The 17,360-nt window shown below is 42.2% G+C and overlaps 1 protein-coding gene across 1 annotated transcript; it reads right to left on the bottom strand.

Moving 5' to 3' along the window:
* Positions 1-2,355: 2,355 nt before the first annotated feature.
* Positions 2,356-17,019, bottom strand: LOC106605053 (receptor-binding cancer antigen expressed on SiSo cells). Its single transcript, XM_014200309.3, has 7 exons — positions 16,731-17,019; positions 12,805-12,899; positions 12,411-12,489; positions 12,040-12,192; positions 11,341-11,448; positions 6,814-6,908; positions 2,356-4,434 (listed from the first exon to the last, which is right to left on the bottom strand). Exons 2-7 carry the CDS (start codon positions 12,885-12,887, stop codon positions 4,317-4,319), a joined length of 636 nt encoding a protein of 211 aa, XP_014055784.1. The 5' UTR covers positions 12,888-12,899; positions 16,731-17,019; the 3' UTR covers positions 2,356-4,316.
* Between the last annotated feature and the right edge of the window lie 341 nt (positions 17,020-17,360).

Genomic DNA, 17,360 nt, shown 5'->3' with positions numbered 1-17,360 from the left:
GTCATGTGGGTGTTGTGCCCCATGGTGGTGGTGGGGTTATGGTACGGCCAGACATAAGCAGCTGGCAACAAATGCATTTTAGCAAATGCACAGAGATACCGTGACGAGAACCTGAAGCCCATTGTCGTGCCAATTATCTGCCGCCATAACCTCATGTTTCAGCATGATAAATCACGGCCCCATGTCACAAGGATCTGTACACATTTCCTGGAAGCTGAAAATGTCCCAGTTCTCCCATGGCCTGCATACTCACCAGACATGTCACCCGCTGAGCATGTTTGGAATGCTCTGGATCGACATGTATGACAGTGTGTTTCAGTTCCCGCCAATATCCAGAAACTTCACACAGCCATTGAAGAGGAGTGGGACAACATTCCACAGGCCACAATCAACAGTCCGACCAACTCTATTCGAAGGAGATGTGTCGCACTGCATGAGGTAAATGGTAGTCACACCAGATACTGGCTGGTTTTCTGATGCATGACCCTACATTTTTTTTTAAGGTATCTGTGACCAACAGATGCATATCTGTATTCCCAGTCATGTGAAATCCATAGTTTAGGGACTAATTCAGTTATTCAATTGACTGATTTCCTAATATGAACTGTAACTCAGGAAAATCTTTGAAAGTGTTACATGTTGCATGTACATTTTTGTTCAGTGTTTATCAAACAAAAAATGCAATTGCTTTTAGACCTGTGAGAGTGGAACTTCCAAAGCTGCAAGATGGTGGTTCTGAGTCCGACTCATCTTTGGAGAAAGGTCATGCCACAGATCAGCAGAGACTGTTTACACACACAGACTATGTTTTCACATGTCACGTTACATCTATGTTTGTGTGAGGATTAAAGTAAATCTAATCAACCGGCAGACTGATGCATTGAGACTGGAGTTGGAATGAGAAGCCCCATGCGATGCTAAATAACCCATTTCCCCTACTGCTATGTGGGGATGTTCCGTTACATAACCATGACCCTCTATTCATTAGAGTGCAAGCAGACTGATGAATCATTCCATCTGCTGTAATCTCTCTTTGCAACCAGGCCTGGTAGCAAAGAGAAGATTGAATCAATATGGGGAGGGAGGGTGGAGTCATGCTGCGTTCGTTACCAGTGTGAAGTGGGAATTTACCACATACGAATGGCCCTCCAACAGGTAATTACTAGTGGGGTATCTCATGTATCATCCTGAGCTCTCATTTCTCTCACCTGCTGACCTCTGACATAAACTACTAAGGAAATTACCTTGATAACAGCATTTTCGGCAGTTAAACGCAATACAACTTTATTTATTAAAGGCAATCTATTAATATGGTTTTTGAACATAATTTGTTTACAGGCATGATAGCTGAACTTTTAGTTTATGGTTTACTCAGCTTGTTGGCCATTAGCCAATCAGCGTTTCTCAACGAGTTCATAGCATGTGAATGCATTCAACTGTTATTTTTTACTTCAAAACTGGTAAATTCCCACCTCCCACTTGGTTACGAATGCAGCATTAGCTGAGTTCAGGGCTGTCTCAATTTGTCTTTCTTTCCGTGCATCCTATCTTCACGCATCCTTCTCAGTTGTATTGGAGGAGACGGACCTCTGACCTTCTCCAATGCATTTTGAGGAGGTGAGGTGATCGGATGTGAGGAATCAAGGAAAGATGGATTGAGATAGTGCCAGAGAGAGCTAGTAGTGGTTAACATACCAGCAGGATAAAATGTGGATAATTTACTTAGAATGGCTATTACTGACACAGATGAGACAATTTCATTTTTACAATGGAAATATAATTATAATTCTGCAGGAACAGAGCAGATTATCCCTCAGAGATGTCTACTCCAACTCTTCCCGAAAAACTGATGAGTGAGACATTTCGTTCCTAAAAGTAGGTCATGATCAGTCTTTGAGTGGTTTGGTCAAGCAGGGGTGTTTTTGAGAGACAGTGAATTTGTGATGATGATGTTACATGTCTGACCTTGGATTTGAAAAGCATTTGAAAGGAATTTGCCTTGCACGAGATTAAAATGCCCTATTAATCTACTTAGAGAACAAGCATATCTAATGACACTGGGCTACATGCACGTAAAAGGTTTATTCATAATGGGAGTTTTTCCTAATGCAATAAATCGTGGGTGGTTCAGAGAAATAATATGGCTTGAGTGAATCTTGGGAGGACATTTTATTCCAACACTAAAAATTCATGTTCAATTACACACAAGTCTGAAAATAGCAAAAGTGATTTAATGCTGATTGAAATTCACTTGCTTCATTGGTTTTGTATCTTTGTTTCTGTCATGACTCTAACATTGGTTAACATTTAGACACAATTGAAAAGGGATCCAGAGATTTACCATAGAAAAATAAGGAATGTGCAAAAAAAGAGATCTTTATTGACAAAGAAAAACACATTCATGTATCCCCATCATGCTGACTTTGATAACAATTGGAAGAAGAATTTGCAAAGAAAGCAAAAGGACAAAGGTCAGCAGTATTTTCATAATTCTCTGTGGCTAACAACCTCTTTCTTCCTGACCCAATGTTCCATGCAATGGGCAATATAATACTATCAATATTCTCTATTATCAATATCATCGATATCAATATTCTCTGAAAAACAGAAATGAATCCCTCATTTACCACAAAGCCCCACCTAAAATAACCATGAAAACACCACAATGTTTAAAAGGCATCGTTCATTTAGACATTCAATATAAAAACGACTTTTGCCAGAATCCCCATATTATATACAGGATACCCCACTGATGGTACAAGGAAAACACAAATGTGGAAAAGGGACTATCAATTGTTATTCTAATCCAACAGGTCTGTTTAATTGTTAATGCCTTATGTCAGATCCACAGCGCCATCTCTGCATATATGTTTCCATGGCAACTAGACCCTTCTGCTTGACATTCCAGTCTCATACACCGGTTGCTGGGCACTCGCACACAACACACACTTCCATCACAAAAAGCTCCACTTGATTCGACATCTATTGACCATACCAAAATCACATTGATACGTAACAGGTTATTGGTCCAGGCTTTAACTTATGAAATCTATTGACTGATTATGTTAACCGTCCACAAATTACAGAGGGGAGCACAGAGCTTTGCATCTTTTTATTTGCAATAATCACCGATCAAGGATGCGAGTTGGCCATGTCTGATAACCAAGCTTTCTCAGATAACACAGAGACAGAGTTTGTATGCGTTATGCTACATTGAACGTGTAAAATAAAATTAAAAAACACATTCAACATAATAAGAAAGACAAAAGTCGTTAGAGTCGCCACTTCTATTTTGGTGTATTAAAAATCAGGGATAAGAACAAGCAGGAAAATGTTTGGATTATTCAAGATGTCAAAGATGTTGAGCCTGGCAGATCAGTAACCATAGGATTACCATAGGAATCCACAGCCAACTCTTGAGTAAGGCTCAATTAAATTCCCAAATCCCTTTGACAGTGTCCACACCCTCAGTTTGAAACTCTTCTTTTTAAGCCTTCAATTCAAATGTGCAATTCCAGTACATTGAAGGCTGTACAGTAAAAGTACATCAGGAATATCAAGCAACGTCAATGAGAGAATGTGTTTTCGAACAATGATGACAAGAAACGTAATTAAAAAGCACAATAACCAAGCCAACAAAGGGATGTATGTAACTGATATACAGTGAGACTTACATTTAATTACACACCTTTGTCCTTCATGTTATAAATAAGACAATGTCAGAGAAATAAGTCTCTTTTGAGAGTCCACTTGTACTATAGGTACCAGTATATTTACACATATTCCTGGGAAATACAAATGGGCAACTCAAAACTATTTACTGAACCCAGAGTCATACTTAGCCAGAGTGACATTTGATATCAAGTCTCTGACATAAGGCAATACCAAAGGGCATTGCACAGAGTATTTATTGAACCCTTCAGATTCAATAAAGTATGGTCGCACAAACTGCAATTAAATCAGGGTAGTGTTCATTCAGCGCAAAACAGAAGAAAATGGACTGATACAGGGAGTGACTTCCTGGACTTGTCAGATAAGAAATGCTAATTTCCAATTTCCGTTGCGTGCCCTAATGAACACATCCCAGGAATGAAGTGCCTTCCGATAGCTGAATGCAACAGTCACTGAACAAACATCACACTGGCCAAGCCATGCCTCGAATGATGGCTGGTGGACAGAGATTTGTTTTAAATGACCGCTTTGTGGAGTAGAGATGATCTTCGTGTGGAGATGACTAGAGGATGGCGTGATGACGTTTGTCTCAGTGTTTCTTTTTTTGCCCTCCGGCTCAAGGGATGAGTGCTCTAAAAAAAATGTTACGAGAGCTTGACAGCAATCTTCTGGTCCTTCTTCATCATCCTCTGAACCTCCTTCTCCATCTTCTTCCTCTGCTGTTCCATGGAACGCTTTTCTCTCTCGGCCATCTTCTGTTGTCTGGAACACAGGGAAATGACACAAAAGGTATGAGTTTAAAAGGATTGCAACAAAGCTCATTACTAAGCTTTTTGAGAGAGCAAAGGTGATGGTTCACAGAGGTAGAGAGAAAAAAAATATTATAAAAAAGGTACTGCCAGACAAGTTTCCTTGAAGCCAGAATTTTCTTTGTGCAAATAATGCCGTTCTTTCATGTTGAAGCTGTGTTGAACATTCTTAATATATTGCCACCTGCTGGATAACAACAAAACTTGTAGATCTCAACTATATGAGAGCAATATGACACTGAACATGACAGGAGTTTCACATTGAACTAGGGCTGTCCCCAACTAAAACAAATATTGGTCGACCTTTGAGTTGTCTAGTCAAAATTTCTAAAGTGTATTCTTCCATAAAATGACAGATCCTATGTGTTTTAATCAAATCAACTATACGGACTGAGCTTGTCTGATGCTTTAAGCGCACCGTTTGATGAAATAATTAAAAGACACAAATGACTAGAGGGAGTACGACCGCATTTGATTGTGTAGGGCCTGGGAGGATGAGTCGTCAGATGCTGCCTGGGAGGCCGATTTAGTGCTCAGATGATAGCAACTCCGTTGCTGCCTCCGCCCATTGTTCTCAACAGTGGTGTAAAGTACTTAAGTAAAAATACTTTAAAGAACAACTTAAGTCATTTTTGGGGGCATCTGTCCTTTACTATTTATATTTTTGACAACTTTTAATTCACCACCTTCGTAAAGAAAATAATGTACTTTTTACTCCATAGAATTTCCCTGACACCCAAAAGTACTTGCTACGTTTTGAATGCTTAGCAGGACAGGAAATAGTCAAATTCATGCACTTATTAAGAGAACATCCCTGGTCATCCCACTGCCTCTGATCTGGCGGGCTCACTAAACACATGCTATGTTTGTAAATTATGTCTGAGTGTGCCCTGGCTATCCTACATTTTTTTATTTTTTATTATGAAACAAATACAATAAAAACGGTGCCATTAAGGTATATTTTACAATTGGTTACCTTTTTCACCACTGGTTTTCAACACCAATATGCTGGTTAACTTTGATATTACTCACATAGCTACATGGTCTAGGAAAAGGCGCCAATTCAACAGTGCACTGATGTGTTCCAAAACCGCAGAGAGTGACTGCTATCCAACACGGGAGAAAGCACATTTGTTATAAAATATCATTTTTCTTAATGTTGCACCATTGTTCTTACGTAATATAACCATATACATTTTCATTCTAGACGATTTTGTGGTTCCAACTTTGTGGCAACAGTTTGTGGAAGGCCCTTTCCTGTTTCAGCATGACAATGCCCCCGTGCACAAAGCGTGGTCCATACAGAAATGGTTTGTTGAGATCGGTGTGGAAGAACTTGATTGGTCTGCACAGAACCCTGACCTCAACCCCATTGAACACCTTTGGGATGAATTGGAACGCCGACTGTGAGCCAGGCCTAATCGCCCAACATCAGTGCCCAACCACACTAATGCTCATGGCTGAATGGAAGCAAGTTCCCTCAGCAATGTTCCAACATCTAGTGGAAAGCCTCCCAAGAAGAGTGGAGGCTGTTATAGCAGGAAAGGGGGGGACCAACTCCATATTAATGCCTATGTGTTTGGAATGAGATGTTCGATGAGCAGGTGTCCACATACTTTTGGTCATGTAGTGTATATGTTTGGTCTCATAGAAATAGAGTAGGCTGCCAATGCATGGGTGGAGAATCACTGGCAGTTATCTTTCCAAGGAAATGTACTACCTGAATATGATTTGGCTATAGTTTACTACATTGCCTAGAAATAAATATGTATAACCCATATTTGTCTTAGTCTGAAAATCTTCCCACTCATAAAAAAGGTAGGCTATAAAAATAGCTCAAGAGAAAATGCAAGTCTCTCCAACTCTGCTCTCTTCAAACTACGTCTAGCATATTGGCTGATACAGCCCAGTAATACCGATAGCTTAATATAATGGGACGCGTGAGAATCTCAGGTCATTTAACCTAGGCTATTTCATGGGTTATTTTTGCGCATTTTGATATTGCCTAATGGTGCAAAATTGCTGGGATCATGGCTAGTAAGTGAGCTGCATCACATATGCCTAAAATAACATTGCAGGTCTGCAACCAGCTATGAGTTAGCGGGTGGGAGCAGGATGAAGCAATCAGTCCCTCGCAGACTACATTGAAACTAGTTCCGCTGCTTTTTCCCCCACATTCTTCCCCTCCAATCAGGGCCTGATTTAGACCCGGGACACCAGGTAGGTGCAATTCATTATCAGGTAAAACAGAAAACTAGCAGGCTCCGGACCTTGTAGGGTAAGATTTGAATACCCCTGCTTTAGACAATATAATAATAAAAAGTGCTATCACCTGAGCACTAAATCGGCCTCCCAGGCAGCATCTGACGACTCATCCTCCCAGGCGTTGGTATCCTCGTGCCAGGTATCCATGTCTCCAAGCTCAGACTGGGACAGAGAGGAGGACAGGAATGCAGTCAGGACACAGTATAGGATGGCAGTGGGACCTAACCTCCATTAGCAACTATTCTTCACACCGCTATAAACCTTAATTCAACCTGAATACAGAGAACTATGGCCCTGGAGGACTTGAACACTCCTGGAAATGTGCACTGCTGGGAATGAACAAATGTCACAGCACTGGTCCAACTAAAACAGACTACTTTTGAGATGGTGAACTAAAAAGAAACCCAGACTTCATCATAGTGCAGTGTTGAGCTGGTCTGTAATCCTTGAAACAAGAAATTGGACAGGCACTGGCTAGATTCTCAGCTTTTGGTGGCTGAGGTTTTGAAATCTGGAAACAGTGGATGGAGCAGTGCCACCCCTCTCAAAGCCTCTGCCAAAGCCCCTCCCCAGCACGTCCCCTTTCAAAAGTCCACCTATGTTTGCAATCCAGGCTGTACAACAATTTTAGGATGTTATGTGACCATTCAAGTTAAAAACCCCACCCTAACTTCAAATACCACCTCTGCAAAATCAGTATTTATCAAAATAATTAGTGACGCTAATCCACCGTACAAGGAGATCACCTCACCCCCATCTTAGAATCAGCAGAGGCCAACAGATGATAATATAAATGTTAACAGTCTGTCACAAGAGACTAGTGGTACAGTGCCTATAGAAAGTCAACACCCCCTTGAACTTTTTTTTCACATTTTGCTGCCTTAAAATGTAAGAAGGGATTAAATTAGACACAAACTACTCCACAGTTTAAAAGTGAAAGTTATAGAACATTTTCCAAATTAAGGAAAAATAGCAAAACTGAAGTATCATAATTGGATAAGTCTCCACCCCCCCCTGAGTCAATACTTGGTGGAAGCACCTTTAGCAGCCATTACAGCTGTGAATAACTTGGAATAAGATTCTTCCAACTTTGCACAACTCTTAGGGCAACATATATCCATTGTTTTTGTCAAATTTTTTCAAGCTCTTTACATTTGGTTGGAAATATTTGATGGACAGCAATATTCAAACCTTGAGACTAGACCACTCAGTAACACTCAACACCTCTTGGAAAGCCTTTCTAGTGTGTCTATCCCAGGGTTAGGTTTTCAGAAACTGAACGCAACAACATTGCATTCAGTCCATATTATTGGCCTGTATGACAAAGTGAAAATAAATAAATCTGTGTAAAAAAATACACTGCAAAATTATCCACTCTGTTTGCAACAAGGCTGTTAAGTAATATTAAAAACGACAGGGTTGGGTCAAATCCAATACAACACAAAGTGAAACCCTCTCTATTTCCAAGTATTGTGGTGGCAGCATCATGTTATGGGTATGCTTGTCATCGGCAGGGACTGCGAATTTTGTCAGGATCAAAAAGTTAGAGGAAAACCCGACTCAGTCTTCTGTACCCTAAAACACTTCTGTGAGCAGGCCTTTCTAATCGACCTGGCCCGGGTATCCTGGAAAGATATTGACCTCATCCTGTCAGTTGAGGATGCCTGGTCATTTATTAAAAGTAATTTCCTCACCATCTTAGATAAGCATGCCCCTTTCAAAAAATGCAGAACTAAGAACAAATATATCCCTTAGTTCACTCCAGACCTGACTGCCCTTGACCAGCACAAAAACATCCTGTGGCGGACTGCAATAGCATCGAATAGTCCCCTGCGATATGCAACTGTTCAGGGAAGTCAGGAACCAATACACGCAGTCAGTCAGGAAAGCAAAGGCTAGCTTTTTCAAGCAGAAATTTGCATCCTGTAGCTGTAACTCCAAAAAGTTTTGGGACACTGTAAGGTCCATGGAAAACAAGAGCACCTCCTCCCAGCTGCCCACTGCTAGGTAACACGGTCACCACCGATAAATCCATGGTAATCGAAAATTTCAATAAGCATTTCTCTACGGCTGGCCATGCCTTCCTCCTGGCTACTCCAACCCCGGCCAACAGCCCCCCCCAGCTACTCACCCGAGCCTCCCCAGCTTCCCCTTACCCAAATCCAGATAGCAGATGTTCTGAAAGAGCTGCAAAACCTGGACCCATACAAATCAGCTGGGCTAGACAATCTAGACCCTCTCTTTCTAAAACTATCCACCTCCATTGTTGCAATCCCTATTACCAGCCTGTTCAACCTCTCTTTTGTATCGCCCGAGATCCCTAAAGATTGGAAAGCTGCCGCGGTCATCCCCCTCTTCAAAGGGGGTGACACTCTAGACCCAAACTGGTATAGACCTATATCTATCCTGCACTGCCTCTCTAGTCTTCGAAAGCCAAGTTAATAAACAGATCACTGACCATTTCAAATCCCACCGTACCTTCTCCGCTGTGCAATCCGGTTTCCGAGCTGGTTACGGGTGCACCTCAGCCACGCTCAAGGTACTAAACGATATCATAACCGCCATCGATAAAAGACAGTACTGTGCAGCCGTCTTTATCGACCTGGCCAAGGCTTTCGACTGTCAATCACAGTATTCTTATCGGCAGACTCAATAGCCTTGGTTTCTCTAATGACTGCCTCGCCTGGTTTACCAACTACTTTGCAGACAGTTCAGTGTGTCAAATCGGAGGGCATGTTGTCTGGACCTCTGGCAGTCTCTGTGGGGGTACCACAGGGTTCAATTCTCGGGCCGACTCTTTTCTCTGTATATATCAATGATGTCGCTCTTGCTGCGGGCGATTCCCTGATCCACCTCTACGCAGACTACACCATTCTGTATACTTCTGGCCCTTCCTTGGACACTGTGCTAACTAACCTCCAAACAAGCTTCAATGCCATACAACACTCCTTCCGTGGCCTCCAACTGCTCTTAAAACGCTAGTAAAACCAAATGCATTTTCAACCGTTCGCTGCCCGCACCCGCCCGCCCGACTAGCATCACCACCCTGGACGGTTCTGACCTAGAATATGTGGACAACTACAAATACCTAGGTGTCTGGCTAGACTGTAAACTCTCCTTCCAGACTCATATCAAACATCTCCAATCCAAAATCAAATCTAGAATCGGCTTTCTATTTTGCAACAAAGCCTCCTTCACTCACGCCGCCAAACTTACCTTAGTAAAACTGACTATCCTGCCGATCCTCGACTTCGGCGATGTCATCTACAAAATAGCTTCCAATAATCTACTCAGCAAACTGGATGCAGTCTATCACAGTGCCATCCATTTTGTTACCAAATCACCTTATACCACCCACCACTGTGACCTGTATGCTCTAGTCGGCTGGCCCTCGCTACATATCTGGCGCCAGACCCACTGGCTCCAGGTCATCTATAAGTCTATGCTTGGTAAAGCTCCGCCTTATCTCAGTTCACTGATCACCCCCAAAGCCAACACCTCATTTGGCCGCCTTTCCTTCCAGTTCTCTACTGCCAGTGACTGGGACGAATTGCAAAAATCGCTGAAGCTGGGGACTTTTATTTCCCTCGCCAACTTTAAAACATCAGCTATCTGAGCAGCTAACCGCTGCAGCTGTACATAGTCCATCTGTAAATAGCCCACCCAATCTACCTACCTCATCCCCACACTGTTTTTATTTACTTTTCTGCTCTTTTGCACATCATCATCTGCTCATTTATCACTCCAGTATTAATCTGCTAAATTGTAATTATTCGCTACTATGGCCTATTTATTGCATACCTCATGTCTTTTGCACACACTGTATATAGACTTTCTTTTTTCCCCTACTGTGTCATTGACTTGTTTATTGTATTGTTGGCTTGTTTATTGTTTATTCCATGTGTAACTCTGTGTTGTTGTCTGTGTCACACTACTTTGCTTTATCTTGGCCAGGTCGCAGTTGTAAATGAGAATTTGTTCTCAACTAGCCTACCTGGTTAAATAAAGGTGAAATAAAAAATAATAATAAAAAAACTAAACCTGAGATATACTTAACCTTTTTCAGGGAGACAATTACACACATTTTCACACCAAAGACACACCAGAATGGCTTTCCAAGAGGTGTTGAGTGTTCCAGTGTGGTCTAGTCTCAGTCCTGACTTTAATCTGCTACAAAAAATCTAAGACAAAGTTTAAATATTGCTGTCTCTCAATGATCCACAGCCAAATGTTATGAGTTTGAGGAATTTTGACAAAAACAATGGATATGTTGCCCTAAGAGTTGTGCAAAGTTGGTATAATCTTATTCCAAATTATTAACAGCTGCAATGACTGTCAAAGTTGCTTCCACCAAGTATTAACACAGGGGAGTGGAGACTTATCCAATTATGATATTTCAGTAGTTTTTTTAGAACATTTTCTATAACTTTCTTTCACTTTGAAAATGAGGGGTAGGTTGTGTAGCTCTGTAGGAAGAACAAAATCTAAATCTCTTTTTAGATGTAATTTTATGGGAGCAAAATGTGAAAAAAAGTTCAAGGGGTTGGAAATTGTCTATAGACACTGTACATTGGACGGTGCTACACTAACTCACAGATGGCTGGATGAAGGAGGTGTCCTGAGTGGCTGCCAGTCTGCTGGAGAAGCCCGCACTGCCGTCGGGTACCAAGTAGTTGAGTGGCTCCCTCTTCTTCAGCACAATCTGGGGTGAGGACAGAGCGAGAAGGAGACAAGTTAAAACTACTAAGACTCAACAATATGATATGGCATGACTACAAGCAGCAGCGTGGCCAGCGATATTGTCGACAGAGTGTGAGGCAAGAGGCTGCACTCATCATCACCAATACAGATACTGTTAAGCATCCGCGCACGTGCACGGGAGTTTTCTTTACTCTCTCATGTCATGTGATAGCTGGGTGATAACAAATGTGGAACAGTGCAGCCTCGCCCATTAGACTATTTTTGTTTATGTTGGGAATTACCCTGCTCCGCCCTTTTGGTAAATGTATATTGCTAAGTCTACCTTCAATTAGTGTTGAGAAATGCACTTAAAGCTGGAATCTGTACTTGGTGAAAATGCCTCTTCCATTTGGGATATTTCAACAACACAAAAGTTACGTCAAACAACAAACACGTTTTCCCCCTCGGACATCATTGCATGCGCATCACACCACGCTGCAGGACACTCCTCTCCTGGGTTTCAACTAAACAAAACAAACACAACAACAAAAGATGCTGGGACGAACAGTGGAACTTTATACAGATTTCAGCTTTAAATGAAGACCCAGCCTACTTTCTGTGTTTTCCTGATGGTGGGAGCCATGTCTTTGAAATAGTCTGGTTCCTCTTCCTCGCCAGGCTGAGGTGGCACATTGCCGTTCCCGCCCTCGATCTTGATACTTGTGGGACCTTCTTCATCCCACGAGCTCCATTCTTCAATCTCTGGCTGCACAGGGTTTGGTCAAAAGGTGTAAATTAAGTTTATTGTAAAAAATAATATGACAAAAATGAAAGAAATAAGCATTTAAGTGTGCCACAATGTAAACACTGACTGTTGGTTGCACAATAAATGCAGGTTTGTTAGGGATGTAAAGCGAATCGACTAAGCACTTGCCTCATGTTAGCAATAATGGGCTGTAGCTTATAAACTTGTATATCACTGACCTGTTTGGGCACTGATGAAAAATCAACCGTCGTTGGAAGAGATATCTGATCACCGCTTAGCTTACGCAACCTCCCAGATCTATGTCAAAAAACACAATGTGCTTACCATCAAACTGTGGGCCACCACAAAAACATACATTTTAGAGTAAAGGCATTCCATGGGATGCAATTTTCACATGCAAATAAGATTTGATTTCTATACTAATGTATTTGGTTGTCCTCAAGGAATAACGTTCCATGAGATTAACATTCATTTCAACTAAGTAAAATGACTGGAATTCTTACACACGGTGGCTTTCAGATTTTACAAAATCTATGCAGACATAGTCTGACACGGCAAAGGGTTCTAGATCGGTTTTGCTTCTTTCAATTCAACATAATGGTTGTTCCTTACCTGCATATCAACCTTCTGAAGAATGAAAGGAAGGTTACAAGCCATGTGCAAATCTTGAAAAGGCGAAACTGAGAGATGGCCATGGTGAAATTGAGCTAAAAGGAGGACATACCATTGTTAGCAAATCCATTGCATTTATAATCAGAATTTTCCAGCAAGACTGTCATCAACATCTATCTAATAATGAGTAAGCTTGCTAGCTGTTATAGCTTTTGTCATTAGCATAGCTAGAAAGTTAGCTAGATATTGTCTTCCAGGTTACTTCTTCCTCCTGGCAAGTTAAAGAATACACAGTATGTGTCATAATACCCATAAAAGCTAGCGGTCCAACAGGGAAATGGTTCCAATTGTTTTTCCACCATTAATACATTTTTCCCATAGAGGATTTTAGAAACACTTAAAATAAGGACTGTGTTTCGTGTAGGATTACCCTGGCGTGATGTTTTGATAACCGTGTAAATCTCTCTAGGACAAGGTAACTTTTATCAATATATCCGCCCGTATTTACCCACCAAAAATGAAACGCTAAATAGCTGCTAATGTAGCTATCATAAAGAACTACAAATGTCATGATGATCTGGATGACTGTCAAATCGAGGCAAAGGTAAGCAATCTCTGGATTAACTATCTAATGTTAGCTAAATGTAGTAATGAACAAATTGGCTACATTTCTTTAAATGAGAAATTCTGTGAATGGTCTTGTGCAAGTTTAAAAAATTGACAATGCCAGTCAGCAAAAGTGTCAGCTGGAGATGACTTGCAGGAGCTTGCAGGGATTAAAGAAGTCTCGAGGTATTGCTCTCCTGAGGAAGAGTACCTTATGATAAGCTGTCGACCACATGATCTGTATTATTCGTAGCCGTCTATTTACCACCACAAATCAAAGCTGGCACTAAGACTGCTCTCAACCAACTCTATAAGGCCATAAGCAAACAAGAAAATTCTCACCCAGAAGTGGCGTTCCTAGTGACCGGGGACTTTAATGCAGGCAAACTTAAATCAGTTTTACCAGCATGTCATATGTTCAACCAGGGGGGGAAAAAATCCAAGACCACTTTTACTCCACACACAGATGCATACAAAGCTCTCCCCCGCCCTCCATTTGGCAAATCTGACCATATTTCTATCCTCCTGATTCCTGCTAACAAGCAAAAACTAAAGCAGGAAGTACCAGTGTCTCGCTCAATACAGAAGTGGTCAGATGATGCAGATGCTACACTACAGGACTGTTTTGCTAGCACAGACTGAAATATGTTCCGGGATTCCATCCAATGGCATTGAGGAATATACCACCTCAGTCATCGGCTTCATCAATAAGTGCATCGACGACGTCGTCCCCACAGTGACTGTACGTACATATCCCAACCAGAAACCATGGATTACATGCAACATCCTCATCGAGCTAAAGGCTAGAGCTGCCGCTTTCAAGGAGAGGGTAACTAATCTGGACGCTTATAAGAAATCCCGCTATGCCCTCAGACGAACCATCAAACAAACAAAGTGTCAATACAGGATTAAGATTTAATCCTACTACACCGGCTCTGACGCTCGTCGGATGTGGCAGGGCTTGAAAACTATCACGGACTACAAAGGGAAACCCAGACGCGAGCTGCCCAGTGACGCAAGCCTACCAGACGAGTGAAATGCCTTTTATGCTCGCTTCGAGGCAAGCAACACTGAAGCATGCACAAGAGCACCAGCTGTTTTGGATGACTGTGTGATAACGCTCTCGGTAGCCGATGTGAACAAAACCTTTAAACAGGTCAACATTCACAAAGCCGCTGGGCCAGACGGATTACCAGGACGTGTACTCAAAGCATGCGCGGACCAACTGTCAAGTGTCTTCACTGACATTTTCAACCTCTCCCTGAATGAGTTTGTAATACCTACATGTTTCAAGCAGACCACCACAGTCCCTGTGCCCAAGGAAGCGAAGGTAACCTGCCTAAATGATTACCGCCCTGTGGCACTCATGTCGGTAGCCATGAAATGCTTTGAAAGGCTGGTCATGGCTCACATCAACAGCATCCTGGAAACCAATTCGCATACTGCCTCAACAGATTCACAGATGACGCAATCTCAATCGCACTCCACCCTTTCTCACCTGGACAAAAGGAACACCTACGTGAGAATGTTGTTCATTGACTACAGCTCAGCATTAAACACCATAGTGCCCACGAAGCTCATTACTAAGCTAAGGACTAAACACCTCCCCCTGCAACTGGATCCTGGACTTCCTGACGGGCCGACCCCAGGTGGTAAGAGTAGGCAACAGCACCTCTGCCATGCTGATCCTTAACACAGGGGCCCCTCATGGGTGTGTACTTAGTCCCCTCCTGTATTCCCTGTTCACCCCCGACTGCGTGGCCAAACACGACTCCAACACCATCATTAAGTTTGCTGAGGACACAACAGTGCTAGGCCTTATCACCAACAACAAAGAGACGGCCTATAGGGAGGTCAGAGAACTGGCAGTGTGGTGCCAGGACAACAACCTCTCCCTCAATGTGAGCAAGACAAAGGAGCTGATCGTGGACTACAGGAAAAGGCCTCCATCAACATCGACGGGGCTGAAGTGGAGCGGGTCGAGAGTTTCAAGTTCCTTGGTGTCCACATCACCAACAAACTATCATGGTCCAAACATACCAAGACAGTCGTGAAGAGGGCACGACAAAACCTTTCCCCCTCAGGAGACTGAAAAGATTTGGCATGGGTCCCCAGATCTTCAAAAGGTTCTACAGCTGCACCATCGAAGGCATCCTGATCGGTTCCATCACCGCCTGGTATGGCAACTGCTCGGCATCTGACCGTAAGGCGCTACAGAGGGTAGTGCGAACGGCCCAGTACATCACAGGGGCCAGACTTCCTGCCATCCAGGACCTATATAATAGGCGGTATCAGAGGAAAGCCCAGAAATTTGTCAGAGACTCCAGTCACCCAAGTTATAGACTGTTTTCTCTGCTACCGCATGGCAAGCGGTACCGGAACGCCAAGTCTAGGACCAAAAGGCTCCTCAACAGCTTCTACCCACAAGCCATTAGACTGCTTAACAATTCAGCTTCTACCCCCCTCTCTTGTACACTGCTGCTACTCGCTGTTTGTTTGTTACCTATGCATAGTCATGTCGCCCCCACCTATATGTACAGATTACCTCAACTAGCCTGTACCCCTGCACACTAACTCAGTACCGTGCCCCCTGTATATAGCATCGTTATTGTTATTGTGTTACATTTTATTTTAGCCTACTTGGTAAATATTTTCTATTCTCGAACTGCACTGTTGGTTTAGGGCTTGTAAGTAAGCATTTCACGGTAAAGTCTACACTTGTTGTATTTGGCGCATGTGGAAAATAAAGTTTGATATGATTTGTAGTTTTGCATGTCTACTTTGATGCTACTTAGCATTCGAATCTGAGAGTAAATAGTTTAATGTATTGGTACGTCACATTGTCAGAGATATCCATGGTTATCAAAACATCACGTCAGGGTAAGCATACACAAAACACAGCCTTTATTTTGTGTTTCTAAAATCCCAATTGGGAAAAATGTATGTTTGAAAAACGATTGGATCCATTTCCCTGTTTGACCTCTAGGTTTTATGGGTATTGTGACACCACCTCTGTGGGACTCTATTGCTGCATCGTCTTATGCCTCATTCAAAACAACTGAGAACTCAAAAACATACTAGGTGAAATCACGAGGTCAGTGATCTTCAGGTCGGAGCTCTGGAAAAGAGGTCCGAGTTCCAGAGTTAGACGACCGTTGAAATCTATTTTGTCTTTCGTATATCTTTTTTTTTATCATGAGTTCCGAGTTGTCTTGAACGGGGCATTCTTATCAAGTCTAGGTAGCTAGATTTTTGTCTGAAACGGATATAGAAAAGTAGCCACAATTCATTGTCTTCCTAGCTAAAATACAGACACTCACCGCACAGATCAATATGCTTGCTTAGCTGGCGAATCAGATGTGGCCGTCCCCAGAATTCATTTATTTGGCTAACTTAGCAAATGAGCATACCGGTATGCAACGTATTTTTCCTTGTAAATCTCACTCTAGAAACAACACACTTGCAATAATGATACCAGTCATATCACAGGCGTATGTGTCAAACAGCTGCTACCTACTATCTGTTTTCATAATTTATTCCAGAAACATTAATCGCTTCCTCATAGCCTCATGGCTGCCATCTTGAAACAGAGGAGATGATGTGGAACTAAAGCCGGGGCAAGAGGCACCCTCAGCATCGCTGTGCTTTGGTATGCATTTGTCTTCTGCCCCCCAATGGTAGAACACATCATAGGACTTTGGCTTTATTTGTCTTCCCTGAACAAGCTGTTATGTGAAATGTAATAAGCTAAACAAAACAGTATTTGGTTAATAAAAGCATAAATGTCATCCAGACAATCTATGGATTTATTATGGACAACTAATTAGGACACCCCGTAGGCCACTAACACATTGCAATATAGCAGGCATCATCAGGTCCGCATGATTGCTAATTGAACCCTTGGAATGGATGATCAGATGGCCGGAGGCCCGGAGCATAATTACAAATAA

The sequence above is a fragment of the Salmo salar genome, chromosome 05, assembly GCF_965601325.2.
Source record: "Salmo salar chromosome 05, fSalSal1, whole genome shotgun sequence".
Lineage (NCBI taxonomy): Eukaryota > Metazoa > Chordata > Actinopteri > Salmoniformes > Salmonidae > Salmo > Salmo salar.
Note: the sequence above shows the minus strand (reverse complement) of the source record. Positions and strands in the feature narration are given on the sequence as shown.

What these genes read in the sequence shown, in the direction of transcription:
- LOC106605053 (XM_014200309.3), bottom strand. Translation starts at nt 12,887, where the DNA reads ATGGCCATCTCTCAGTTTCGCCTTTTCAAGATTTGCACATGGCTTGTA. An exon ending in TTTCATCAGTGCCCAAACAG is followed by an intron (nt 12,193 to 12,410) that starts GTCAGTGATATA and finishes AACCCTGTGCAG; the next exon opens with CCAGAGATTGAAGAATGGAG. An exon ending in GAGGCCGATTTAGTGCTCAG is followed by an intron (nt 4,435 to 6,813) that starts GTGATAGCACTT and finishes CCTGTGTTCCAG; the next exon opens with ACAACAGAAGATGGCCGAGA.